At 51.0% G+C, this 25658-nt stretch overlaps 2 protein-coding genes across 5 annotated transcripts in view; one reads left to right on the top strand and one right to left on the bottom strand.

Annotated features, from left to right (window-relative positions):
* Positions 1–25658, top strand: part of MED12L (mediator complex subunit 12L) — a 134459-nt gene that overhangs the window by 52582 nt on the left and 56219 nt on the right. The gene's annotated exons all lie outside the window — the stretch shown is intronic.
* On the bottom strand, positions 12850–15180 carry GPR87 (G protein-coupled receptor 87). The gene is made up of 2 exons (XM_074912729.1): positions 15147–15180; positions 12850–13886 (listed from the first exon to the last, which is right to left on the bottom strand). The coding sequence occupies exons 1-2, from the start codon at positions 15178–15180 to the stop codon at positions 12850–12852; spliced, it is 1071 nt and encodes a 356-aa protein (XP_074768830.1).

Below are 25658 nucleotides of genomic sequence, written 5' to 3'. Positions count from 1 at the left end.
TAAGGGCTGGTGTTTTTTTTTCTTAAACTGTTCCCAGGCCTGACTGTGACCTTTTCTTTAAAGCTTTTCTGCCCTGATAGCTTCTGCTTTTGTTAATGGGAGTGTTCTGAACTGCAGTGCACGGGCTGACGCGGTGCTTGCTCAGGGCGTGCTCAGAGGCTGGGAGATATATTCTTGAGATAAATTGAATCTTTGGTGTATGGCATTTTTCTTTGTCTTCGTTTTTTCTTTTTCTCTTCTTTTAACCTTAATCAACTGTCTTCCTCCTCCCTTCCTGTTCTCCCTACATGTTTACTAGGAGGCTTTGAAATCAGGCACAAAATTAGTGGAAATGCATGGAAATGGAAAAGCTAACCTCTTTTCTATGAATGTGGGTAAGTAGTATATGCTGAGAGCAATCTGAGATTTGGGGCGAGAAATTGAGGTTTATATTTCTAAAAAAGTGAAGTATGTAAGTTGCATACATTAATGTTAACAAACACTTAATACATGACTTGAGCTCTGCTTTACAGTGTGTAACCTGAGCCTGCCCTTCCCCCAAATCTCACTGAATCTCAGCGAAATAAAGGGGTGTATTCAGAGGCAAAATTGTCTTTACATTATTCTGAGTACTCCTGCCCCTCTCTCATTTCTGAGACTCAGATCAAAGCCCTAACGGTCAATTATTCGTTGCTTTTGGGTGATGAGTTTGTATGTTGGTTCCACTGGCAGTTTCTATACCTGCCTTATATTCTGTTTCTGTGTCAGTGCGAGCACTCAGCCTGTCTGGGAAGCTGAATCCGAGCCCGTCAGGCCTGGCAGGGACGTGCTGTGATGCAGCTGTTTGGGTTCAGTTGCCTTCCTGGGTGCCAGAGGCTGGGGCACCCTCTGGTCCCCCCTCAGCTGCCCACCACCGGGCTCCTTCCTCTGCAGGCAGTCTCCTCCAACTGTGGCAGCTCCCGCCGGTAACAGCCCACCCTGATAACAACCCGTGAGATAACAGCCCGTGAGCTGACGGCCAGCCTGCTTCCCTGGAGCTGCTCCCGTGGGCCCCGCTGCACAGCATCTCCCCGTGGGCCCGCGGGCTCTAGCTTTAGGATTCACGTCCCACGGACGTTGTGTTACACCTCGTACCGTCAGGGTTCAGTCCAGCTTCCTCGGGTGCCCACACCCTGCTGGGCCCTTTCCCCTCTCTCCTGGGGGTGGCTCGATGGGGACCATCCTCCTGCATGGCTCCGGTGCCCAGCGCCGCTGGGAGAAGCCGCAGGAGCCGTGTTGCTTTGAGCACTGTGCCAGACGGGAGGGTTTTCTGGGGATGGCAGGGGCCCTTGAACTTCTGTTGCTGGGACGTGTTCCCTTGTCAGTGAGGGTTTCAGGCAGAGCAGGGGGCCCCAGAAAAGCCTGTTCCTTCCTCTGTTCGTCATGGGGTATTATTATAACTGAAGCATGTTTTGGAAAAACAGGGATTCTGTTTCCGTTCTCATTCTCGTTCCAAATGTGGCAGTCGGCTAGAGAGGGATCACGCCTGTGCGCTGGGAGCCCAGTGTCACACCGCCAGACACGAGTTGGTGGCAGCACAACCTGTTTCTTCTTTACAGCTGGGCTGCAGTCCCATGGTGACGGGCTGGGGTGTTGTGCAGGCCTGGAGGCAGCCCGGGCGCGGGGCTGTGTGACGGGAACAGGGGGGGAAGCACTGGGCTCCCAGCCCATCCCGCTCCGCTGGGGCGCGGGTGCCACCGTCTCCTCGAGAGAGTTCGCTGCCAGGAGCCCGAGTCGGGGGCTGCCGGCGCCGGTGCATCTCCCGGCGGCTCCCAGCCCTGAGGCCTGCTCCCTGGGAAGCTCAGCTGGAGCCGGCTGCTCTGGGCCGGGCCCGGAGGCCTGTCCAAGGGAGGGTCGGGCAGGACGAGGCACAGGGCCTGTCAGAAGCTCCCCAAAAGCACCCAGTCAGCCAAAGCTTTGGTCTCTTTCCGTCCACCTTACTGTCATTTTTTGAAGCAAGGATGAGGGAATGGGTCAGAGGAGGCTTTGGCTGATCACAAGTGCTTTAAAAACCTCTGTCCCTCTGAGACAGTTCGTAATTAATTCTAAAGAAAAAGCTTTTTGTTTTGTTTGGTTTTTTCCTTTCCCCAGAAACAGCAGCAGAAGCCTCAATATCCCTTTTGAGACCAAGGTCAGCTTTCAGAGTGTGACCCACAACAAACTTTTTCCAATAGCTTCCTTATCTAAGCCTAAAATTAAAATAAGCAATGTTCCGTTTGTGTCCAGATGAAATCCTTGCAAAAGAGGAAGAGAAGTGCAGTCTGCCAAGACAAGTGAGTTTGAAAGAGAAACATAAAATAAAGGATAGGAGGAACTTCTTGGCAAAGCAAAATTGTCCACCAACCTCAATTAAATCTCTCCCTCCAATGGGAGTTCTCACTTTGTGCAGCACCCCAGACTCTCTGTTGGAGGCCATTGTCCAAAGAACTAGCAAAAGGGAAAAGCAGTGAGAAAATTGCCTAAACATTCCACAGCTATTCCCATTGTTTCAATCGATTGAGTGTTTAACAAAGAGCTAAATAACCTTTTTTTGCTGATTCATCAGAAAATTGGGTCTTGAGCCTGCCGCCAAGAGTTTGGATCAGACGACCAATCTTTGTGCAACAGAAATAGTCTTTCCTGCGGGCTGAAATGGCAAACTTGGCACTGGGGGACTGGGCTCTGGTAGCCAAGTGCCACGCGACAGAAGCAAGATCCTGGTTTGAAGCCTCAGTGCCGCCCGCAGGGGAGCCCCGAGCGCGGCGCAGGCGCAGGCCCAGTCGCCCTCGCCGGGTTCCGTCAGCTTTAGTTACCGGTGCAGACGGTAAAGCCTGTTCCTGCTCGCTCCTCCACACCCCTGCCCGGCTCCTGTCCGAAGGCCTCGGGTGTGCTGCAGGAACAGCAGCAGGGCTTTAACCCCCTGTTTCTGCGGGAAGAGCTGCCGAGGAGGGGTTACAGGCAGGTCCAAGAAGACACCAGGACTTCCAGGGTGCCTACTGCAGCAGGCCTGTGACACTGCGGCAGTGCCTGCTGCTGCAGCTGTGCTGCAGGGGCCCCTTGTGTCGTAGGCAAAGCGGGGAGGAAGCACTGTTGCTCAGTACTTTATTTCTACCCCCAAATTTTTTATTTTCCAGTTTCCCCAAAGCAGCCCAGAAGCACCTATGTGCTTTCCCTCATCAGCAGAGGTGAGCGTGCACCATGTTGGACCTGCAGGTAGTGATGTGCTGTGGAAGTGGGAATCCTGCCAGTAGCATTGCTTGGGTTTCTGGAGATGGCTCTTAGGCTTCAGCACAGCCATATGTGTGAGATATGTGCTCTCTGTGTGTGAGAACAGAGTTCTCTTCTGCCACCTCTGTGTTACCAGTGTTAGAGCATCTCCAGGTCGCTGCGGGTGTGCTGGTTCCCGCAGGAGGGGTGGGCATGCCCCGCCGTGCCCTGAGCTGCACCTAGCTCTTCTCTGCAGTGCAGAGCAATTTCTCTTTTACGTTCTGAAGCATAACGGTCCTTCTAGGGCTGGTTAGCAGGTTTGGAGTCCACTCCTAGGCCTCCATCCCCGAATGACTCAGTAATTCGTTATTTTTAGCTCTGTAAAGGAAGGGGACCTCTCCCAGCTAACTAAGGTGGAGGTGAGCGCAGGCGAGTGACCCGGAGTGCTGAGGCTGCCCTTGCAGTGCTCCTGCCCTGGCAGGGCTCAGGCCCGACTGTCCCGTCCCGGTGAGTGCAGCAGGAACTGCCCTTTTCCTCTGCATGGTCCCATCTCAGGACTGGATTTCTGTGCAGTCTGGCTGCTCTGGTTGGAGGGAGAAATGCATCATGCTTGTGTCTTCATCTGAGTGTGGAAGGGAGGATCTTGGTTCTCCCTGGGGTGCTGTCGGTGAACCAGCACTCCTCAGGGCAATTGTTGAGTGAGCAGTTGGAAACAGATGCAGCTGAGTTCTGTACGTAGTTGTGTATTGTCTCTCCTTTTTGACGGAAACAGCTCCAGAAGCTTTCAGCCATGGCATTCTGTTGTCCTTTTATTACGGATGAGAACAGTAAGCTTCCTCCATGCTTTGCCTGCAGATTTCCTTTTCCAGAGTGGTAAGATCCACAGACCCAGACTCTATGCTCTGCAAATTGGAAAGTCCATTAAATTATCTCTTGCCACTCGGAGCTGTTGTCTGTTAAATATCTTACACCATCAGGGGATTCACCTGTTAGATGGGTGCTTTAATTCTCTTTACTAAGCAGAGGTTTCCTGGAGATGTCACGTCTGGCAATCCTCTCAGCCCTGCAGTGGCCCCTGCCCCGCCGGTTACCTGATCCCCTAAGCCTCCGGGGCTGCACAGAACTGAAGTGCTGTGGGGGCACGTCTTCCTCTTCCAGGAAAAGTGTTTCTTCATCAATCAAGAAACCTCTGAATTTTTATTCACGGTAGATGGTTAGTCTCTGGCTTTGTGGCAGGTAGGAGCGTAGGCACATGTGGAATCCCCACAGTTGTATCAAGACAAGGCTCTGGGACTGCACGGCTGTAAATGGGAACTGCAGGAAAGATTTCCCAATTCTGCATGTGCTGAAGCAGAGTGACACAGTTGTCATCTCTGGCTTTGAACATTGTCATCCGTCAGGAGTTCATTTGTCAGTGGGACAGAACCTGTGTGTTAGATACGTGTGGGCAGAGCGTGACCGCGGTGCACGCTGACGCCGGGGACGAGCTGAGGCGCAGACCTGCAGCTGATCTCTGGGGTGAGGCAACCTGTAGGACAGTTTTGACTGCGTGCTTGGGCTTTGATTGCATGTTTATTATTCCCTATTTGAAAGGCTCAATTGGAATTGAGAGTCTGACCTGAGAAATTCCAGCTTGCTTAAAAGGCCTTCTCGGTGCTTTCTAACCCTTGGTTCCTTTCCTGAGGTCTCGTACCCGATCAGGAGTTGCTCTTGTGCAGCCTAGAAATGGGGCTCTGATGTTGTGGAGTAGGGACATGACTTACATCCCTTCGTTTGGATCCTAGTTGTTTGGATATCCTTTCCCATCCCTCCCCCTGCTGCTCCCCGCCCCCCTCCAAGCCAGAGAATGCTTTGAAACAGAAAGTGAAGCATCTTGCTCTTGTCGACCCTGATACCGTCAGAAGCAGGCTGTCTTGTGTGCTGTGCATATGGCAGGGCTGGCTCTTACTTCTCAGCTGCCTGTCCTTATTTTTCAGCTTTGTGTAATGGAGTTCTGCAAGTAAGCGCCTCTGGGTTTGATGGGGGGTGAGTTTAGGCAACTGTAGTTTTTACTGACTTTGTTTCTCTGGAGAAAGCAATGCTAGCACCCTACCTGTGACTACTGTGGAACGTTACGTGGATCAGTTCTAGTGAGTGACTCCTGGTGAGAGCGTGAGCAGATGGCTCCTGCCGTTGGCTTCCACCGGTCCCGTTAAGGGGGTCCAGTTTTGCTGGGGGGAGCTGATTGGCTTTTTAGGGACACAGGAGACCAGGCCCCCATGCTCCAAGGAACATCCCACACCTGTCCTCTGCACAGGCAGGCTTTGTGTTGGTCCCTACTCACTGTTCCTAGTCCCATGGCTTTTCAGAGCAACACTCCCTGAAACTGCAGATGTTTTTAGATCGGTTTTTGTTTGGCTCTACTTATGTAACATAATTCCATCCCCAGAGTGAGAGCACGGAAGAGTTGTTACCCACAGCCTGCCTTTGCATGGAATCTTCAATTCAGGCTTTCTGGAGGGGCCATTTCTTCAGGTTGAAGTCAAAACTTGCCATTTAATTCTTGCTAAGTCATGGGTTGTTTTCTGTGCTTTGCAAAATATTTCTGGGGAGTTGAACCCAAAGTATTTTAAAATAAATTGAGCAGGATCTTTGGGTGGGCAGTGTGACCCTGCTGCTCAGGCTCGTGGTCTAATGCTCACTGATTTATTGCCCAGAAGGAAATAAAGATAGCAGTGTTTGCCTTTAATAGTGAGTGAAGAGCATAATTTTGTGTGTTTGTTTAATGTATTGAGGAAGAGGAGGAAAAGCTTAAGAACAATCCTCAAAATGCACCTTTTCATGTTAAATGTTCAAAGCTGTTCTGGTGGCTTTAAATAGCCGTCCAGTGTTCAGTCTGGTTAGTGACATCTCCTTTCTCCCTCTCACTTCCCTTTTATCTGTGGCATTATTTTTCCATTTTGTTTATTGTTTGGGGCTTCTGATGACTAACACTGTACTTGAAACACAATAGGAACTAAACAAAGCATTCTAGCAGACTGTTGCCAGGGGAGTTTATCAGAAGGCTTTCTGTGTGAGTGGTTTTGTGGTGGTAAAGCAGACATACATGTTTAATATGCTCACACCCACTTTTGTCCAAAATCTGGTCTCTTGGTTAGTTAAAACTTGATCATATTCTGATAGATACAATTGCTGAACTAACTCAAACCAATATACTAATTAACTCAGAAATTGGTTTTTATGGTGGTCAGGAGTCACTGCTTAGGAAGAAAAGAATCGAAAGGCAGGAGGAGCGGTGCCTGCTCTCACTGTAAAGCCCTCACTGGTTTACAGACATCCAGAGCTCCAGGCTGTGTGTGGAACCAGGATGCTGGATTGCCCCGATACACTCAGGACCTTGTTTACATACATATTTTTTGCAAAGCTTGTTACCTTTTTCAACAGGAAAGGGGGTGACACAAGTGAAAGAGGTGAGGCCCTGTGGATGAAGCAGTGCTACCAGGGACACCTTACAACCGGCGTGTAATGGCAATAGACTTCAGCGGGAGGGGGAGTTTAGCGTAAAGCAATCATGCCGCAGATCTGAGCCCGGGTTAAGAGGATGCGCGTTCCCGTTCAGCTGGTGCTGGGGAAGGACATACCTGCTGTGCTGGGCGCCGCTCCCGCGGTGGGGCTGGGGGCTGCGGCCGGCAGCCCTCGGCGCTGCTCCCTCGGGGACGTGGCCGTGGGCTCTGGCCGCCGCAGAGGGTCGGGCAGCGCGAGCAGAACGCTCGCCAGCGGACCAGGAGCCAAGTGTCACTGGTCTTCCTCTCTGGGGATCACGAGTGGGCAGTGAATGCTGGAAAAGGAAGTCAAGTCTAGGCGGGCAGCGACATCTCAAACATCAGTTGAAGTGCTAAAATATGTGGTTGGTCTGTGGTTTCTCTCTGAAAAGTTGTGCAGGTCTCATTGGACAGTCCAAGCTTTGTAGCCATCAGGGTGAAATTATTTTAAAAATGGTAATGGGCTGAAAGGTAACAGAACCCAAGGGGGGGCAACTTTGGGGATGACGTTTCCATACTTTATATTTTGAATTCATGTCATTGTAGCATTATCTAATGGCATGGTTGTACCCTTAGGTTTGAAATGTCATTCCTGGTTAAAACTTGTTTAGAATTGTTGAACTAGAACTAAGTACATCAGTCGCAGTGCTGCCTCCAGCAAGAGATTGAAGTGTCCAGCTCTCCATGAGAATATGAACTACCAAAAGAAGGAAAAATTTGGTGGTTTTAAGCGTAAGCTGCCATTCTGTGATGGATTAGATGTTGCAGCACAGATAATCTTTTGCATGCTTCAGAGAGAAGTAACCAGTCGTCCAGGGCAGAGGATTAAGAGCTTAAAGAGTGGGGAGGACGTCTCAGCTCTGTGTATAGTTTCACCCCATTGGAATGACTGTAGGCTGCAGGGCAAACCAAAGGGTTGCTTTGTTATGTAAACATGGATATTTTTCCAAAATGCCAGCCAAATTTAGTATTTAAGGATCTAAAGATACGGCCCCTGTTTCCAAAGGGTTAGAAAGTGAGCAGTGAGCATCATTGCCAAAGACCCCTGCTGTATATCATAAAAGTATATTACTTGAGAACAAACTGATAATGTATTTTACCTTTAACCATACAAGTTTTTTACTTCCCCCAAAATCCAAAATTCACCTCTGCTAGTCTAGCCATTGTTTTATTAAGAAAATAATTTGAAGTTTTTGACTGAGCTCTGTGCCTATAAAAGGAAAACTTTTTTATGGTCCTGCTGATGGACTTGTGTGTCAGAACCAAAGAATACAGATTCATAGGCTGAGATGGGAGAAAACTGATGGTGTATTGGAGCGTATCTGGTGACTGAAAGGGCTGGTGGTGCTGGTGATTTGATTCTTCACGTGTCTGGTGGCATAAGTGCGCGTTGGGGTGGCAGCTCTGAGGCCTGTGCTAACAGGAATGTGGCTGATGGGTTCAGACTTGGCTATTTTCTAAACGAAGGCTCTTACGTCACCAAACCATTGCCATATATAAGCAGCATTTCTGACCCTAATCTTCTTATAGGTCTGTGTCCTGTTATCAGAACCTTCTAATGAAATAGCCAGCGCTTCCCACCCTACTGAATGTGGAAAGACATGCCTCGTGTTACATCTTTGGCCATGCTCTGTGAATTGATAAAAGCAGGATGAACAAGATAAATATTTTTACAGAATAATCCTGCTAGAAGGCGTGCTAATTATAAAAGCATTGCAGGACTTCTGGATTTTGGTTTTCACCCTCTCAAAGCTGCCGGCGAATACTTCTGGCCTAGTTTTGTTTTGCTGACGGGCTGCTGTCTGTGCATCATGGGTGGGTGAGTGGCCTTCTGAGGCCTTACAAGGGTCTGTCTGAGAGCTCGTGGTGAGGCCTTTGGCGGCGTTGGGTGGCACCGCTGCGGCGCGGGCGTTCGGCCGCCCGGGCTGGCGCAGGGTCCAGGGGGCAGAGCTGAGCACTGAGCCCAGTCACGGCTGCATGAGTTACAATGTCATGCAAGGCTTCCTCAATGACAAAAAATCACAAATATTCACGAATTGTGTGCTCCTTCCTTTCTTGGGTCTGACCTGCTGTTGTGCGTCCACCTGGAAGACCACCTTTCACATACAGTGCCCTGCAAAAAACGGGAGTCTCGGGCTGCACAACCAAAATTTACATACGGTTCTGTCCTGACGTGGCTCTCTGAAAGGACAGCGAGAGAGCAGGGCCTGAGATTTCTCCTACAAACTTTCATGTATCTTTCTCTTTCAAGAACAACTTTTAAGGACCAAAATTCCCCATCAAATCCAGATGAATTAAATATAGTTATCTGGTATTTGGGGACTAGGATATTCTTTTATAATTCATTTTTAGCCCTGGGAAACTATTTCGCAAACAGCATCTTCAAAGAACTGTTGTATATGTAACTGCGTGTATAAACCAGTGGTGAAGGATTGTCACAGATACATCCTGTCAAGATAAAGTAAACTTATTTTGGTGTGATTTTACAGTGAAGTATTGTATGCATCCAAGTTGTCAGGCTTCAGAGCCAGGGCTCGTCCTGGCTGGCCTGTGTGTCCCTTCCTGGTGTGGGATTTCCTACGGCTGCCCCGCTGCTCCCCTCTGGGACCAGACTTTCCACAAACTGCTGGGTGCTTTATCTCTTTGGGCCCCTGGAAAAGGGCATCTTTAGGCCAGGCTGTGGAGGGCATCACCCCAGCTGCAGTTGCTTTGGGTAACAGATTTTTTGGTATAAAATTCTTAGCAGGGAACAGCAGTACTGTTTCTCCTAGGAGGAAATCCCATGTAAATGTGCCCTTTAGTTAAAAAATAAGCAGGGCGGTGTGAAAGCGTGGTGTGTGTGCACACATGTCTGCAAGGAGGGCGTGTGGTGTGCGAGAAGGGCTGTCGGGGCTCTCTGGGCACGTTTCCAGCCGTGGCTGAGCTTCGCGGGTTGGTGTGGGGGCTGTGCAAGGGCAGGGTCCTCAGCCCCTGCGCCTGCTCGGCGCCGCCTCGCCCGGCCTTTGTGCCCTGGCTGGGGGCACGCAGGGATGTTCCCACTCAGGTAGCTCTTCGGGCGTTGCTGGAGTTGGTCAGGAATCCACCATCCGCCTGGACGTGGTCGTGGGCCCCCGTGCCTTCTTGCACCACAGAAGGTGGTCAGGGCAAATCAAGTAGGCTTTACACTACACAGAAAAATTCTGCTCAAAAGATTAATACTGGAGAAGGCTGTAAGAAAGTAAAAATACAACGGTACCCACCTGTCTTGTGTGCTGAGCCCACGGAGCACCTCGGGGAACGTGCAGTAGCACGAGCCGCTCTTGGCCGCGGGGTGGGCTCGTAAATAATGACCTTGGTGCTGCAGGATTTTGTGTAGCATCTCCCTTGGTGGAAAAGACAAGCTGTGTGTGCCTGCCTGTTCCTGTGGGTGTTGCAGAGGTGTTGAAAGGGGAATAGCTGCAGAGCAGAGACCGGGGAGTGTGTGTGTGTGGATTAACACAGTAATTATCGAGCACAGTTTAAGAAGCCAGAAACCCTCCTGTGATTTACTCCTACTTGTGTCGTGAAAGGGAGACCAGCAGCACTCCGTCTTGGCTTTCTTTAACCATGTAAGACCTAATAAGAGAGTCGTTGGTTATTAATGTCTGTGTGTACATAACTGATCCTAAATATTGCTGTTTCACAGAACCAACCCAGCACGCATTTAATTTGGTGCTTAGGAGGATTTAAACTATGCAGCCCAGTCCCAGAATGGTTCTCTTAATGCGGTTTTCTATGTGCGTGGACCCTGAAGAGTACAAAAGGGCAAATTTTATCCCAGACTAGTCTTTGAGGTTGTGTGTGAACGTAGATTTCTACAGAGCTGGTTGGAAAAGAGGGTTTATTCTGTGGTATTTTAGGCATTTAAAATATTTTAAAAGTAGGGTAAATATCCAAAATACCTTGTTTTCCTTTTCAGAAAGTATCTCCCTTGAACAGTATAAGTAGTTTTGTAATATCTTGCATTAATCAAAATATTATAATGTTCACACTTCAACTTTTTCATGATGCGTAAAACAGAATCTAAACTAACAGTGTTAAAAAAAGGAAGAAACCCACCCTTGTTTCAGTAGAAAGCTTGATCAAAGGTGTTCTCATGCAGTAATTTGATATTTGAATGTTGCATTTCCAGGATTTTCTTGTCAAACCATTTTTTCTTATATTAAAAGGGAAGTCCTTATATGAAGAAGGCACTTGATGATGGACTGTTGCCATCTTCTGTTTGTTCACTCGCACTACACTGCAGAAGGTGCCTGTAGAAATGGATTGCTCAGAACGCCTGTCAGCTCCTTACAATCTGCATTTTTTAAGTTGGCTGTTTATTTTTTTGTACCAGCAGCTTTTGCTTAAACAAATCTGATTTAATCCCCGGTGAAGTACAGGACAACGTGATTCACATAAGTGTTGTTCCCTTTCCGGGATTAAATCTAAACATGTCCCTGTAGCCTTGCGTGGCCGAGGATCTGCTCTGCTCTGGCAGGTTGCGGGGCGAGGGCTGGAGGTGCCGGGGCAGTGCCTGTCCCTGAAATGCTACGAATTCGGGGGGATCTCGGGCAGCCAAGTTCACGCCCCTGGGGGGACAGTTCCTCACCTCCCTGCCCCTCTGCAAACCCTTCTCCCAGCCCCCAGGAGCCCGTCCCTGGGCAGCCTGGCCGAGCAGCTCTGGGCTCCAGAGGCGCCCGGGGCAGGTGCCCTCGCCGTCCGGGGGCAGGTGGCCCCTGAGGAGGAACTTCTTCTTGCCTCTGCCTCACCCCAGAGGTGCCCACGCTGCGCTGCGGGGCAGAGGAGCTGCTGCAGCAGCCTTGGACCCTGCGTGGCTCTCGCCACCCTCTCGGCGTGGGTGTCCCTGCCCCGCTCCGCTGGTGCAAAACCACCGCGGAAGGTTTCTGCGACCCGTTTTAGTTTTGTCTGCCCTGGTTATAAATAAATCTGGAGTGCTGCTGGCTGCTTGCGTGGAGCGAAGCTGCCAGAATCTCTGTAATGACTTGAGGTGTCCCAGTCAATACCAGCCCTGGTGGGGACTCTCCAGGACTTGCTTTTTTCTTTTAAATAAGGGACTAGTCAGTTAACAGTTTCTCGCGCGGCAGCTGCTCTGTTGGTCCTTTATTATTCCTTTCTTCTTGCCTTGATTTTAGGTGCTTGCCTTTAATATTTCCTCTGCTCTGGTTGCATGTACTGCAGTGTAAACTAATAGCCTGAAGATGTTGCCTGAACTGCTCTCCAGAAATGAATTTCACCTGCTTATCACACACAATTATAGTTTCCATTTGAAAGAAGCTGAAGTTAAAAATAATTTTGAACAAAAAATCCCTAGTGCTTTAACTCTTATTCCTGTTGTATTAAGCAGGCATAGGAAGTGCTGGGAGACTGAATTTCCAGCTTGGTGCTGATTGCTCAGTCTTGTCACATGCGAGTCTGTTGAGGGACATTTTTTGATGTGTCCTCACTTAGAATCAGATTAATGGAAATAAAAAGCTGTTTTAGCAGTCTTTTTCTTTATTTCTTTTTGAGAAGCGGCTTAAACTAGGGTTGTGTGTGAGATTTTAACGTTTGATATTTTGCAAGGGGTGAGAAGCACTTTGGCAGGTTTGACCTGTGGGCGAGGTGGTGCTGCCGGCACCACAGACACCGAGCGGAAGAGCCGAGATGCTGTCGGCCGGTGGCAAAGCGCCGTTCCTGTGGCTGGAGCCTCACAGGCACACCGAGGGGTCCCCACAGAACCGTGTGCCCCCTCCCTCCTCCTGCTCCTTCCCCTGCTGCGAGCCCCTGCCGGGCCCCAGGGGTGCTGACTCCTCTCATCGGCTCCTGCTCCGAGGCCAGAGCTTGTCCATGCCAGCTGGAGCCTCTTGGAGCTCCAGGTTGCTTTCTGAGCCTCTCCTGGCCTTTAAAAAAACAACAACCAAGCAACCAAAACAACCCCAAACCCCCTCTGAAGTGAACTGATCTCTGTGTGGATTTAAGCTTTTGAATTTGGAGATGGATGTAAGCTGAAAGGGAAAGCTGTACATGTCTGCGCATTTCCATGGTCAGATACTCAAAGATGGGTTTTATTTACATGATATACAAACATTCTCACAGGTTAGCCAAAGTCTCTGTGCGGGTGACTTCAGACGTCAGTGTACTCGTGGTATATGCGCACTTCTGATCGTCTGACGCTCTGAAGCGATCTAATACTCTCACTCCGGGTTCTCATGTTTGATTTTCTGAACAGCCTTCGTGAGAATGATCTACACATGAAAAAGTAAATTATTGGATCCAGACAGACATTACATGCGGACAGAAAGAGTGTCATTTCCTTACAGTAATATAAGATTTTATGTGCAGAGTCATCTAAAATTTTATCTAGGTGGCTAAAAGTGAAGGGTATTCTGCATAGATGGTATGGCAGAAAGCAGGTGAAAAATACAGCCACAACCACCCTTATACTTTGATTATGCTTTCGCTTCCTGCTCGATGAGCTAATAAATTGTTTGCTTGACTTATAAATGTACCTGGATATGGCAATATAACATCCTATCAGTACTATCAGCACCACTACGAATGTGCAGGTGTTGATGTAAACGACGGCTGTGTGCCACTTGACCCCCAAGGGAGACTTGAGCTTGAGGCAGTCGTCGATGTTCTTCTTTGTGGGGTACCCGTTGGTAAGGATCAGGTTCGGCAGAGCCAGGAAGGCCATTACAACCCAAACGCAGGCAGATAAGATCTTGGTGAAGGTGATGCTGTACATCCTGGAGTCTCCAAAAGGCTTCACCACTTTCAGGTAGCGGTCGATGCTGATGAGTCCGAGGAACACAATCGTGGTGTACATGTTTGTGTAAAACAGAACCGTGGTGTAGCGGCACAGGAAAGCGTTGAAGTGCCAGGGTCCCAGCTGTGAGTCCTGGATTATCTTGAATGGGAACGTCAGTGTCATGAGCAGGTCTGCAACCACGATGTTCTTGAGGTAAAATATAAAACTCGTTTTATTTCTGATGTGGAAAAAAATCCACACCGCTAGGCCATTCAGCAAGATGCTTGCCAGGAAGATGATGAGGTAAAGCACAGGCAGGACGATGGTGGTGAATTCGTTGTGCGTGGAGTTCCCGAGTAAGCCTGCTGTGGAGTTGGGTGAGGTACTGTTGGCTTGGCTCAGCCGCTCATCTGTGGGAATGAGGGACAACAACAAGTTTAAGGTATGTTTGTAGAGTTTTACAAGTGGAGCCATTTTAGAACTGTCCTCCAGAAAATGTCCCATCTCTGGGCAAGTCTGGAGGCTGCTTGGATTAGCCAGCCCGGAAAACCTAAGTTTAAAGCAGTGCTGCGAAATATTGCACGTGTCACAATAATTGTGCCGGTGGCTTGCTGGCCTCTCTGTGCGTCCTGCTGAAATACAAAGGCGCTTCTGGAAATAGTTTCACAGGAAAAAAACCGTGGCATGGGATGGGATATATGATATATCTCCCTGCCTGCCCGTGCTGCTGCCTGCGCTGCGGGACCAGAGAGCCCGGCGTGGTGCGTGGGAGCAGCGTGGCGAGGGCAGAGGCCCGGCCCGGCTGTGGCTGAGCACCCCGGGAGTTTGGGCCGTGGGATGGGGCCGTTGGGGCTGCAGCGTGCGAGGGGCCGGGGCAGAGCGGGCCGGGCTGTGCTGCACAGCGCCTGGGGGGCTCTGGGTGGCACCGGCTGCCCAAGCAACGCTGGGGCGCGGGGAGCAGCAGGGCCTGGGCGGCCGTGCGGCAGCGCGGGGCTGCGCTAGTGAACGTTTTTGCAGTGTTTGTAGAGGGTAAACAGCTTGGAAATTCCCTGGGGAGAGAACCAGGGGATCTGGCTCGTGAAAGGTGAGAAGGGATTGTGTTCCCTTAGTCCTCTCCCTGTGCGCTGGAGCTGGGCGCTCCCCGTCTTGGGCCGAGGTCTGCGGGGCCGCCGCTGGGATCGCGGGGGGCTGCGGGCAAATGCAGCTGCGTGCCAGCACTTGGGAACGAGCTGTGGGTCGGAGCGAAGGCTGTCAGCTCTTGCTGTCCTGACAGGACTCAACTTGTGAGCTGAGATGTTCTGTTTATTAAGAGAGGGCTCTGGAGAGCCTCTCTGGGCCTATTAAAACACTGCTTTGAAACTTAGCTTACTTAAATGTATTTAAAAATCCCAGCCTCTGGGGATTTTAAGATTTCATGTGTAAATGTTTGTGAAAAAACTTCGGTCTTAGAAATTCTCTCATAAAACTATAGCACATTTGTATTTCATGTTGTTTATACTGTGAACTGGGCTGGTGTGGTGAGCCGGGCGGGAGTGACACGTGCAGGGGCAGCCCTTGGCAGCACTCAGACAGCCCTTTCTGAAGTGACTTATTTCTTTAACCTGTTGGTAGGAGCTGACAGTAATACGATGAACACTTCTCAGTCACTTGAATTTCCAACAGTAGTTTACCTGGCAGTTTTCCATAAGACAGATTGTACCCCATCCTTTGTGTTGCTGTAGGCTTTCAGCTGAAATGCTTTTCAGGAGTCCCACTGGCAGCCGTAGATCCAGGACGTGGCGTGGGCTGTGCCAGCATTACGTTCTGGGGGAAATAAATGGGAATTAAACCCAAAGCAAAACAGAAGACCCCACCTTCCCCTCCCCAGCGTGGAGAGGAGCTCTGCGCAGTGAGCGTCCTCCAGGATTCCCGGTGAAAGGGCTGAGGCTGCTGGCGGCTGGTCGCTGGTGGCTGCTCTCTGGCTGCGGCCGGGGGCTGTGGTGCCCCCTCCTCACCTGCAGCGGGGCCCTGCTGCGTCACTCCAGGCCGTCCTGCCACGGTCCTTTTCATGAGCCTACCAGTTTCACTGTTAAAACTATTTCCCTTTCTCCACCTTGCTAACAGACTGTGCTGGAGCTTTATTGTTATAATATTTAGCAACATTATTCTAATTTCCAGCCTGAATGTCTCTGTGGCCACTTTCTGACTTGGTGCTCCTGTACCAGTGCCTTCCCTCTCGAGAGCCTCGGATACGAGCTCCCTGCCTGCGTTTCTCACGCTTACCGCGCTGTTATGAACTGCACTAATTGTCACTAGATGGCAGTAAAACAAATCATTACATTTTAAACCCTCAGTAAAAAATTTGATATTTTAAGCTTTTTATTAGTTTGGCTTCTTGTCTGGCACTGTTTGCTCTGATAAGGATGGGGTCCATAATGAGCTTGTCAGGGGTATTTGGGATATTTTGTTTTCTCTTGTTCTGAGAAGCAGCACCCTATTGCCTGTTTGCTGTTGTTCATAACTTGGAGCTATCCTTTTTTGCCCAGAAGGCACTGAGATCAAAAGAATATGTGATTTTATGAAAAGATGCATATCTATCTTCTTACGCAAATAAGATGCTTATTTCCCTGATTTTTCAGAGTCCCTTTTAAGTCTGTGTAGTTCCTGGTCCCGGTCCCCTAAAGCTCCCTGCTCTCCCGGATCCTCAGTGCCCTGCCAGGGGGGACTGGAGGCAGCACAGCTGCTGCCCCCCGTGTGCCGTGGCCCTGGGGAGTGCCGCGAGGTTGCACGGAGCAGGGTCGACTGTGCTGGGGGGACTCAGTGGGTGCTGCCGGGCACTCAGCAGGGGGTTGCACCTTCCTTTCTGCACCTCTGCATCTGCCCTCGCAGGTGGCTGTTGTCAGTGCGAGACCGTACGGCTGGACCACAGCGGGTCGTGTCTGTGGTGCCTCTTCCCGTGCAGACAGCCCCCGTGCTCTCCCCGGGTTCTGGCTCTTGTTTGACATCAGAAGCCGGTGGCCGGTCTCTGCTGGTGCGAGGCCTCCCTGGCTGTGGGGTCTTGGCCTCGCTGTCCTCCGGCTCACAGGGATCCCATTCCCATCGGCATCCTGGGCTGTACTGTCAGCAGCAATGGGCCACCACAGCATGCTTAAGGCTCTCCAGCTCCTATTCAGTGTGGATCAAAGTTCATCTTCCTTCCTCCATGAGTGGTGTCTTGTTTCCTGGTGCTGTTACTTGAATCCGCTGGGCTGAGTCTTGGGATTTTGCCTGTTGTTTTACAGCTGGGAACAACCACAGAGGGTGGACTGCAGCCCCTTGGGCTGGAAATGGCTAAATCACCCTCACAGGAGGCTCTGCCTGGCTTGGTGTGGTTCTTGCCTCCCCAGGGAATGTGCTGCAGTCCCCAGTCTCTCACCAGGCTGGTGCCTCTTGGGGTTCAATAGTACCAGCCCTGCTCCCGCACTCGCCCTGCGGCGCCTCCATCCCTGAGGCTCACTGAGGCACCCGGCCGCTCGCCGCTGGCTTCCAGTGGCCCTTACAGAGGCAGCGCGGGGTGGTGCTGCAGGGGGGCAGGAGCAGCAGTGTCCCCCATCTCTTGCTTTTCGCAAATCCCGCGCGGGTGTGCCCATTGCTGCCCAGAGTTCTGGCCTCTGGGCTCCCTGCTGCATCCACCCCCTGGCCGTGGAGGTGTGACCACGCGCTCCTGGCCCGGGGAAACCCAGCTCACCCGGGAGCTGTACTGGGAGTGCCCGTTGTTCGGTCAGGCCTCGGAATGGATGGCTCCCTGACATCTTATACCTGATGGTTTTAGTGTTAGAACATCTTCTGAACCAATCCCAGCAGAGCGTGGGTTGGAGTTGGAAAGCAGCAAACTCTTCCCAGCTGCAAACCGGGGCAGCCAAACGGCACGAGCAGCGCTCCGTGTCCTGCCTTGCTGGCACAGCGAGAGGCTTTGGTGAGCACTGGGGTGCGGGTTAGAGACAGCACCTGCTGAGGGCTGCCCTAATTACACGCTGAAAACTGTCCCTTACGCTGCTGTAGTTTAAGATTTAAAGTCTTGCACAGGTTTGTGCAGAGCAGCAGAGAAGTGCAGGCAGGGTGGCTGCTGCTGCGCAGAGCTGGTCCTGTGACAACTTTGGGGTACAGAGGTGATCCTGCCCAGGCTCACCAGGGCAAAGGCGTGTCCAGAGCTTCCCACCTGAGTGCAGCAGGCCAAGGGCTGCTGCGGTGGGCGAGCACTTGGAGCAGTGCAGCATCATGGTTTACGTGCTGGGGGTGAGCAAGGCTTGTCTGAGTCAAATCTGGCGCATCCCTGTGCTGCAGAAGCCTCATCTTTTCTGACAAAGACTCTAGGAGCTGGAAGAGGTTAGTTATGTTTGGAGAAGTCACCCTTTTCCATGTGTTCTCTTGGAATGGGAGATGCATCTGCCTTCTCTTTAAAGAGTATTTTAAGATATTTTATAATTGTTCACTGACTACATGCTCTGACAGTGGCCTTTTCACTTGTGTAAACGTGGTATTTCTGTGCTGGGCAAGAAACTCCTTGTCCAGTTCTCTGGCCACTTTTCTTCTGATCAACTTCATCCTAACCAGCTGCCTCATTCTTCTGTATAAATATATTCTGCTTGGATGGTTTTGAAGATGTACTCGGAGCTGCTCCTTTATTCAAGCAGCTTTTTAAACCAGAATGCTTTTTACTTCTTGTCGTTTATGCACTTGCTCGGCTGGGTTTTTTCTATCATTCCCCTGAAGGCTGTCAGCTGCATAAAATACAAAGTATGTACTGTTTCACAGGTGAGGTAATCTGCTGCTGCTGATGTTGACCGACTGGTTTATATGCGTGTCTGATAGAACCTCGGATGAGGAATTAAATAATAGGCTGCATGGCAGACTTGTGTCATACGAGCAGGGAATGACTGTATGGTTTTTCTAATGACTAAGGCTTTAAGTTGCTTCACTGTTTAAAGAAATTCTATATCCTTAAATCTAATTGCTCTTTTTTCATCTTACAGCTTTTTAAAAATGAGAAAATTCTCTGTGAACCAGACTAGGTATTCTAGGTCATAGGGCTGCAGAGTTTTAAGTGGTTTGGGTTTGTTTTTTTTTTTTTTTGAGCACATAATTTTTGGATGTGGGGCTTCTTGCCAGTCGATCTGCATTACCATAAAGTTTGTAAATGACAGAGGTAACGTAAACAATACAAGTGTGAGCCAGTTTATTGAATTTGCCATTGGCTGGCTGGAATTATATTGTTTTCTGTTGCCCATCAGAACCAAATCACTGAGTTAATTGTAAACATTTAGGGGAGAAGAGCATTGGTGTAGGCTGCAGGGTAAGTGTATGTGTGCATAAAGCTTCTGCGAGAGGTGGATGCAGTGGGGCCTGCGTTCCTGCTCTCTTTATTTCAGTCCACTCCTGCCCTTGGCAAGTCTTCATGTTCTGGTTTTCCCTGCTTGCACCCACTGATCTTCCTTAGTGCTTTGCTTGTTCACTGAGAGCCCGATCCCAGTAACTAGGACACTACCACCTTTTCCTTCCTCGGAGGCCTCTGCTAAAAACTGTCCATCTCCCTTTTGGTAAAAGCGTATGTTAATGTCCTGTTAATGCACAGTGGAATAACTTGATATTCCTGTTGGAGTTTGTACCTACACCGAGTGAGTATTCGCCTCTTACTCTCTCGTGCCTCGCATGCTTCCTTACTTTCTGCATTTTTCTAGCTGTCCCGTCGCTGTCCCGGGAGCCGTGCCGTGTGCCAGCTGTGCCCGGAGGTGCCGTGTGGTGAGCGGCGTCACACCAGGGTTTGTGTCAGCCCCGGCGCCTGTGCGCTGTGGGACCGCAGCCGCTTGGTGACCGGCTCCCGGCGCCTTTCCTCTGCCGAGGGGCTGCCGGGGCTGAGGGGCTTCCACTGGCACTCGGGCTCCAGGGCCTGCCTGGCTGCCTGGCGGGGGGAGCCCAGCTCGCTCTTCTCGGGGACCCCCCTGACCAGGACTGGTGGAGACTGTGCAGGTGGTCAGACTGTCCATGCCTTGTCCTTGCCACGCTCTGCTGCCGTGGTGGAGCCCTTGCGGCTGCGAGCCCGCTGAGGCAGAGCGGGGTGGGGGTGCCCAGCACCCCGCGTGTGGAGCGGCACGTGTCGGCTGCTCGAACTGCTTCAGCGGGGGGTGAAAAGAGCCCCCAGCCAGGCTCTGTGCCCTGGGCTCCCGGGGAGTGTGGCGGAGGGGCGGGCAGGGGGTGCTGGTTCCCGGTATCGCTGCCGTGCCTAACCCACTGAACCGTGGCGGGGCTGCGAAATAAGAACCGGGTATGACTGTCTTCAGCTGTGGGTTACGGCGCTTGTCTGTTTAGTCAGAGCCAAAAACAGGAACCGCTGCCTCTGCTCAGAAAACTTGTCTGCTTCAGTATCTAGTACAAAACCCCCTGCTTGGTTTTCAGGTTCCTCCTTAAACTTCCCCCTCGATTCCAGGCTCGCTCTCCTCTCTGTCCCGGCCCCGGGCAGGCTGTGCTGCGGCTGCTTCCGTCTGCCTTCAAGTGCTGCGCCAGCCGCCTGTGCCCCGCCGTGCTGGGGGGGTCCCCACGTCCCGGGAGGCCCTCGCTGCCGGTACATGGCACGCTGCGCACAGGGGTCCCTTCCCCGGGAGGTGTCCCCGAGACAAGCGTTCTGTTCCGTTCGGGGCCCTGCCTGGAACCTGCAGCGCTGCCCGCACGCCGCCGCTTGCGGCCGGTGGGGCTTTGGTCTTTCCTGGGCCCTTCTCCGTGGCAGCCACAAGCACCGCGGGGTTCCAGTGCCCGCGCCTGAGGAACCAGCCGAGCGTGCTCCTTCACACCTTCCCGGCAGGCCCTGCCCTGCTTCCGCCTGGAGCCTCCCTGCGCTTTGCCCCGTCGCGCGGGCGTTTTACAGTTGCAGGAGAGCCTGGGCTGGGTGTAGCAGAATGCTGCAGTAAGCATGAGATAATGCTATTTAATATAGAAAATTCTCAGTTGGGGGGGAATATGCCCTTAGGATAACGTGATTTCTTCACTTTTTAAAAAAATACTATTTGGACCTTTCTAATTTTCTCAAAGTCACTTTTGGAACATACCGTCCAAGTGTAATAATATTTTTTTTTCTAGTTTCAAGTGAATGATTCTCAGCCTTTATTTTCCCCTGTGTGGGATAGCTCTGACATGAGACCTTGTTGGGCGGCTGCCCAAACTGTCCAGTTTTCTCTTTTTTCTGTCTTTTTAACGGTTCCTCATTACAAGTTCATGGATTCATTTCTGTGCAGAGGTTACAAAATCTAGTAAATATTGTTAATCATTCCTGTGAGGCTGTTTATTTTTTAAGCTTATTTACAGAACCTAAAAATGCACAAATTCTCTTTCCTCTTGAATCTGCATCGTAGTTCTTAAGTGATGTTGAAGAAATGCTTTCCAGTCCTTTCTTGTGTTAACGACAAGCACGTGCATTTTTCATGATCGGAAAGCAGAAACCCCTGTCACACGCTCACTGTGGGTGCCGGGGGTGTGTGCTCTGCCCTCTGCCCTCTGCTCTCTGCCTTCTGCCCTTCCAAAAGCAGCGCAGTGCCGGGGTACCGCTCCTTCAGGCTGCAGCTGCTTCTATGCAGAGGGTTAGAGAGCTGCCAACACAAATGGTGTCGTGTTGGGCAGCAGGTGAATGGCCGTTGGTGGTGGAAGAGGAGCCATGTGTTGCAATGGCTTGCTTTTTTTTTTTAAACAGAAAAAAAGAAGAGCAATGCAATGGTTGGCAGAGTTGGGATAATGAATGTTTTCTCAGTATGGCAGCCTCTAATTAGACAGGAGGAAAAGATTAACTCCAGAATGTTTCCTTTACTTCTTTCTGGAAGATGCTGCCAATAGTTGTTTCAGGTTGCACAAAACCGACAGGAGCTGGACTGTGACCCTACAGAGCTGCCTCCTCTGAAGCCCTGTTACGATGGTGCCCTGCGGGGTGTAGCCTCCCTGCGAAGCGCTCTCGGGGTTGGTGTGGGGGCAGCAGCAGGGTCCTGGCCTCCCCCCAGCACTGCTGCCTGGTTAGTGCCCCCCGCAGCCTGTCCAGCTCCTCCCTGACACTGCCTTTGGCAGGTTGTTCCTCAGCTCCAGCCCCCGGCTCAGAGCAGCAGCAGCTGCAGCTTGGCTGCCTGGGATCGTGGCCGACCAGGCGGGGGGTGTCTCCCAGGATGGAGACCCCACAACCTCTCTGGGAAACCCATTCCAGGGCTTGAACAGCCTCACAGTAATCAAAAAAACCAAAATCCAAAATGCCGCCAGCACCAAACAAGCCCTGTGTTGAGAGGGACCCTCCTGCATGGCCGTGTGTGCCCGCTGCTTCCCATCCTGGCACCGGCCAGCTGACAGGGTCTGGCTCCATCCCCTTTGCACCCTCCCGGCAGGTGTTTGTACACTTCGATAGGCCCCCCTGAGCTGCCTCTTTCCAGGCTGAACGGTCCCAGCTCTCTCAGCCCCCCCATACATCAGTTCCTCCAGTACACGCCCTGTGCTGGCTCCACTATGTCCCTGTCTCTCCTGTCCTGGGGAGCCTGGTGGCCGTGCCCTGGCAGTGCTGAGCGGGGAGGGGGGCTCCCTCCCGCACCCTGCCTGCCCGTGTTTCTCACACCGGTTTCCCCGTGCAGCCCGGAGGCTGTTGGCCGCCTGTGTTGCAGGGACCCGCTGCTGACTCGCCTTCAGCTTGTCCGTGGGGCCCTTCTCTGTGGGGCTGCCCAGTGCCCCAGCACGTCCCGGCGCGGGGGCTCTTCCTCCCCCGGGCAGGACTTTGTGCTTCTCCTCAGTGAACCTTGTGAGGCTCCTTTGGGCCCTTCCCCAGCCCCAGGTCCCTCTGAGTGGCAGTGCAACCCCCCTGGGGTGTCAGCCGCTCCTCCCCGTTTGGTGTCCTTGGAAAAGTTTGTCCCGTTTCCACCCCACTGGATTACTGGTCTTCTGCAGTTTTAATCTCTCACCAGGTCACTTTTCTTCTCGGAGGGGAGGCCAGCAGCAGGCTCACATTGATGTGTATTCCTCCAGAATCACTTCAGCTTTTCCCTCCCTTAGTCCCTTCACAAGCTGCTCTCCTGGCCTCCCCGTTCCTGTTCTGATTGTGTTTTCGTGGGCGCTGTTCTTGGCACAACGGGCAGCGTGGAAATCTTTGTCAAATAATCACCTTCAATTCCATAGGCTGTTCCGTGCTTTCCCAGTGTGCTTCGCTATCCTGAAGTCGTTGTCTTTTAAATTTAGGATTTTATGAACGCGGTAGTTTGGGCAACTAAAAAGCAAAAACTGTTTATGAAGTTTGAGCGTGTGGCGCTTGGGTGGTCTTGAGCTGCTTCCAGAGGAGCTGGCAGGCGGAGCTTGTGCGGGTGCCCAGCTGGATTTGCCAGAGCTTTTTACTGAAAATAACTGCTTTTAGGTTTGATTATTGGTATTATGCAATGAAAAGCATATAGTTAAAACGCTCGTAATGAAACTTTAAAAACAGACAAGGTTTTGTCTGGGTCACAAAGGAGAAGACGAAGGTGTGTGATTGATCACACTGCACCTTCATCCACTGTGGCTCCGGCTGTTGTGCATCTGTCACGTCTTTCAAATGCTACAGGGGATTCTGTGGAAAAATATCTTGTGGGGAAAAATAATTATTATTGGTCTGTGCATGTAGATAGTACCTTTTAAACTTTTAAGTAATTCCAGTCTCACTTTTAGATGTTTTACTTTGCATTGAAACAGTTTCTATTGGTTTTTTTATATGCAATTCGACTTCACGTTGCAAAAGGACCAGAAAATCCTTATCTGCTGTTGTCAGCTGGGGTTTTTGTGCTTCGGTATATACTGCTGCAGCACAGCTGACCATGTTAGGTACTTGCAGCAACACCACCATTTCAAAGAGGAAGGAAAAGGACACGGGGATTTTGGGGTGCGACTGGAGAAGTTCAGACGAGTTCCTGCTCCGGCTGCTGTTCTCGGAAACGGCCGGACTGCGGATCCTGGGCAGGGCGTCAGGCTGCCGGCTGTGGAGAGCTCTGCCCTCTGCTCCCCTGCTCAGGCTGACCCTTGTGTAGTGGCAGTGAAAGCGATCAAAGCCCCATTTATGCTGCTCATTGTCAGTTGTCACTTTGATATGTCACTGATACTTTCCCGAGACAAACCAAGAAGTAGTGTTTCTTGGAGTATCCGTGTCAAGTCCAGTGTTAGTCCCATGTGGAAACTCACTTTTGATAATTGAGGGTGTGATTAGCTTTTTTCAATTTTTTTAAGTTGGTATGGTAATTTTTCATGTTGTGAAGGGTTAAGAGTAGGAATGAGTATTGCCAACTTCCTCTGGTGCTTTGCTGGCAGCACCGGCGTTGGTGCCTCTCAAAGGCTGGTTTCCTACAGAGCTCTGGTAGCTGGCAGCAGTAGGGTGGCTCTGTAGCTCTTGGTTTATGTCAGGCGTGTTTTCCCTCCGTTCCAAACCTTTAGTAAATACTGCACGGTTCAAGTTCAGTGCTACAGCCTTCCTGCAGGTGTCTTGGCTGGCTTTTCCTAGTGCTGAGCTGCTGGAAGAGGAGGTTCTGATGAACGTCGCTGTGTGGAGGCGAGCAAGGGACTTGTCATCCATAGAGAAGGAGCTTCCCCTTCAGTTGTTCCTGGATAAATCTCATCCAGGGTGAGGTGCAGCACCTGGAGTAGGTGCTCCCCGGTTGAGAGGCAGCATCTGGCCTCCGCAGGGTGGAGGGTGTTGGAGGAACCCCGGGCTGGGGCCCGCTGCTGGCGGCCCGTTTGCCCGGCCTCTGCTCCCGACGCTGCAGCACCTGGCGCTCGACGGGCTGCGGGGTGCAGGTGCTGGGCGAGCTGGTCTCCCCGCTCCCTCCCTGCCCCGGGGGGGCCCTGGCAGCGAGGGAGGGAGCCGAGGGTGAGACAGCAGGGCTGAGCTGGGAAAGGCAGCCCTCCGCGGGGAGGGAGGGAGGGAGGAGGAACCGGCGGCTGGTAAGGCTCAAAATTTGCTGCTTTTTTCTCACACGCCCCCAGTGCAAATTTCTGAGGTCCCTGCTTGCCCTTCAGCCTCACTCCCCTGCTCTCCTCTCCCTCCTGCAAGAGCTGAGCCACGTCCTGCCCTGCGGGGGGTTGTCCCCCGGTGCCACCAGCACCCTGTGCCCGGGGCAGGGTGGGGGGAGAGCTCTGGCAGGTGCCCACCCCGAGAGTGAGGGGCTTGTGGCCCGAGAAATGCTGGCGGCTTCCCTGGGGTCCAGGGCCGGCACTGCTGGGAGTGGATCAGTGACATCAGCTGAATGCCTGCCCGAGGTTCCTGGTTTCCCTTTTTAAAAGAAGATTGCAAAATCTTCTTTAGAAAGATGGAAAAAAGTGTGGAATGCTACCAGAGTTTCCAGCCCAAGCACACATAACAAGGAGGCAGATGCCTACAGTCCCTGTAACGCGCAAATGGCAAGTCATTTTTTAACATACAAAATTGCACTGCTACTCTCAGTTTTTCGTAACTAAGATTAACCTTTTTCATTGAAAATACTCCTTAAATGACAGAGGTTTTTGAAGACACCTTATATATTTCCCAAACTTTGAGACTAATCAGACGTATAGTTTGTAAGTTGCTTGTTCAGAGCTATGTGGTTTTTCCAGTGAACCTGACAAGTTTTAACATGATCTGAGTGAAGTATGAAGGAAGAGAACCTTTATTCTGTATAATATAGAGAATTCAAGTTTGCTTTCCTTTGCTGATAGAGGTGAAAAGGAATACAGTACAAACCTTCTATACCGATTTCAGATGTTTTAGATACTTAATCTTACTTGATATGAATTCAGCTCTCATGAAGTAAGTTACTGAAACCATGAACCCTCCTGCACTTCGACTCATCTCTCGGAAGGAATGATTAGTAGAAAACCATTTTTTTTGCCGTTGGGAAAAAGATAATGCATAACGTTTAGTGAATGAATACAATGTTAGCAAAGCTGTGCTATTTTGAGAACTTTTAACAATTTCAATTGATCTGATACTCGGTTGTTGGTTCCAAGTCTGGTTTTCAACAACTGTATCTTAATTCCTATTTTCTTTTCACTTGAGGGTGATTAAGAGCAAGAGGATTCACAGAACAACTTATCAATCACCTTTCAGGTGGTCAGAGATCACTTACCTGTCACCATTGTCGCCTTCCGCTTGTCTCTGAGCTGCATCTCGAACGCCTCAGACTCCTCCAGGGTGAATCTTCAAACTACAGTAGGCA

The sequence above is a fragment of the Athene noctua genome, chromosome 8 (genome assembly GCF_965140245.1).
Source record: "Athene noctua chromosome 8, bAthNoc1.hap1.1, whole genome shotgun sequence".
Classification (NCBI taxonomy): Eukaryota; Metazoa; Chordata; class Aves; order Strigiformes; family Strigidae; genus Athene; species Athene noctua.
Note: the sequence above shows the minus strand (reverse complement) of the source record. Positions and strands in the feature narration are given on the sequence as shown.

Excerpts from the sequence above, each read along its gene's own strand:
- GPR87 (XM_074912729.1), bottom strand. The coding sequence starts at position 15,180 with ATGGGGTACAATCTGTCTTATGGAAAACTGCCAG. Across the intron at positions 13,887-15,146 it reads GTCTTATGGAAAACTGCCAG|ATGAGCGGCTGAGCCAAGCC; the intron begins GTAAACTACTGT and ends TCATTCCCACAG.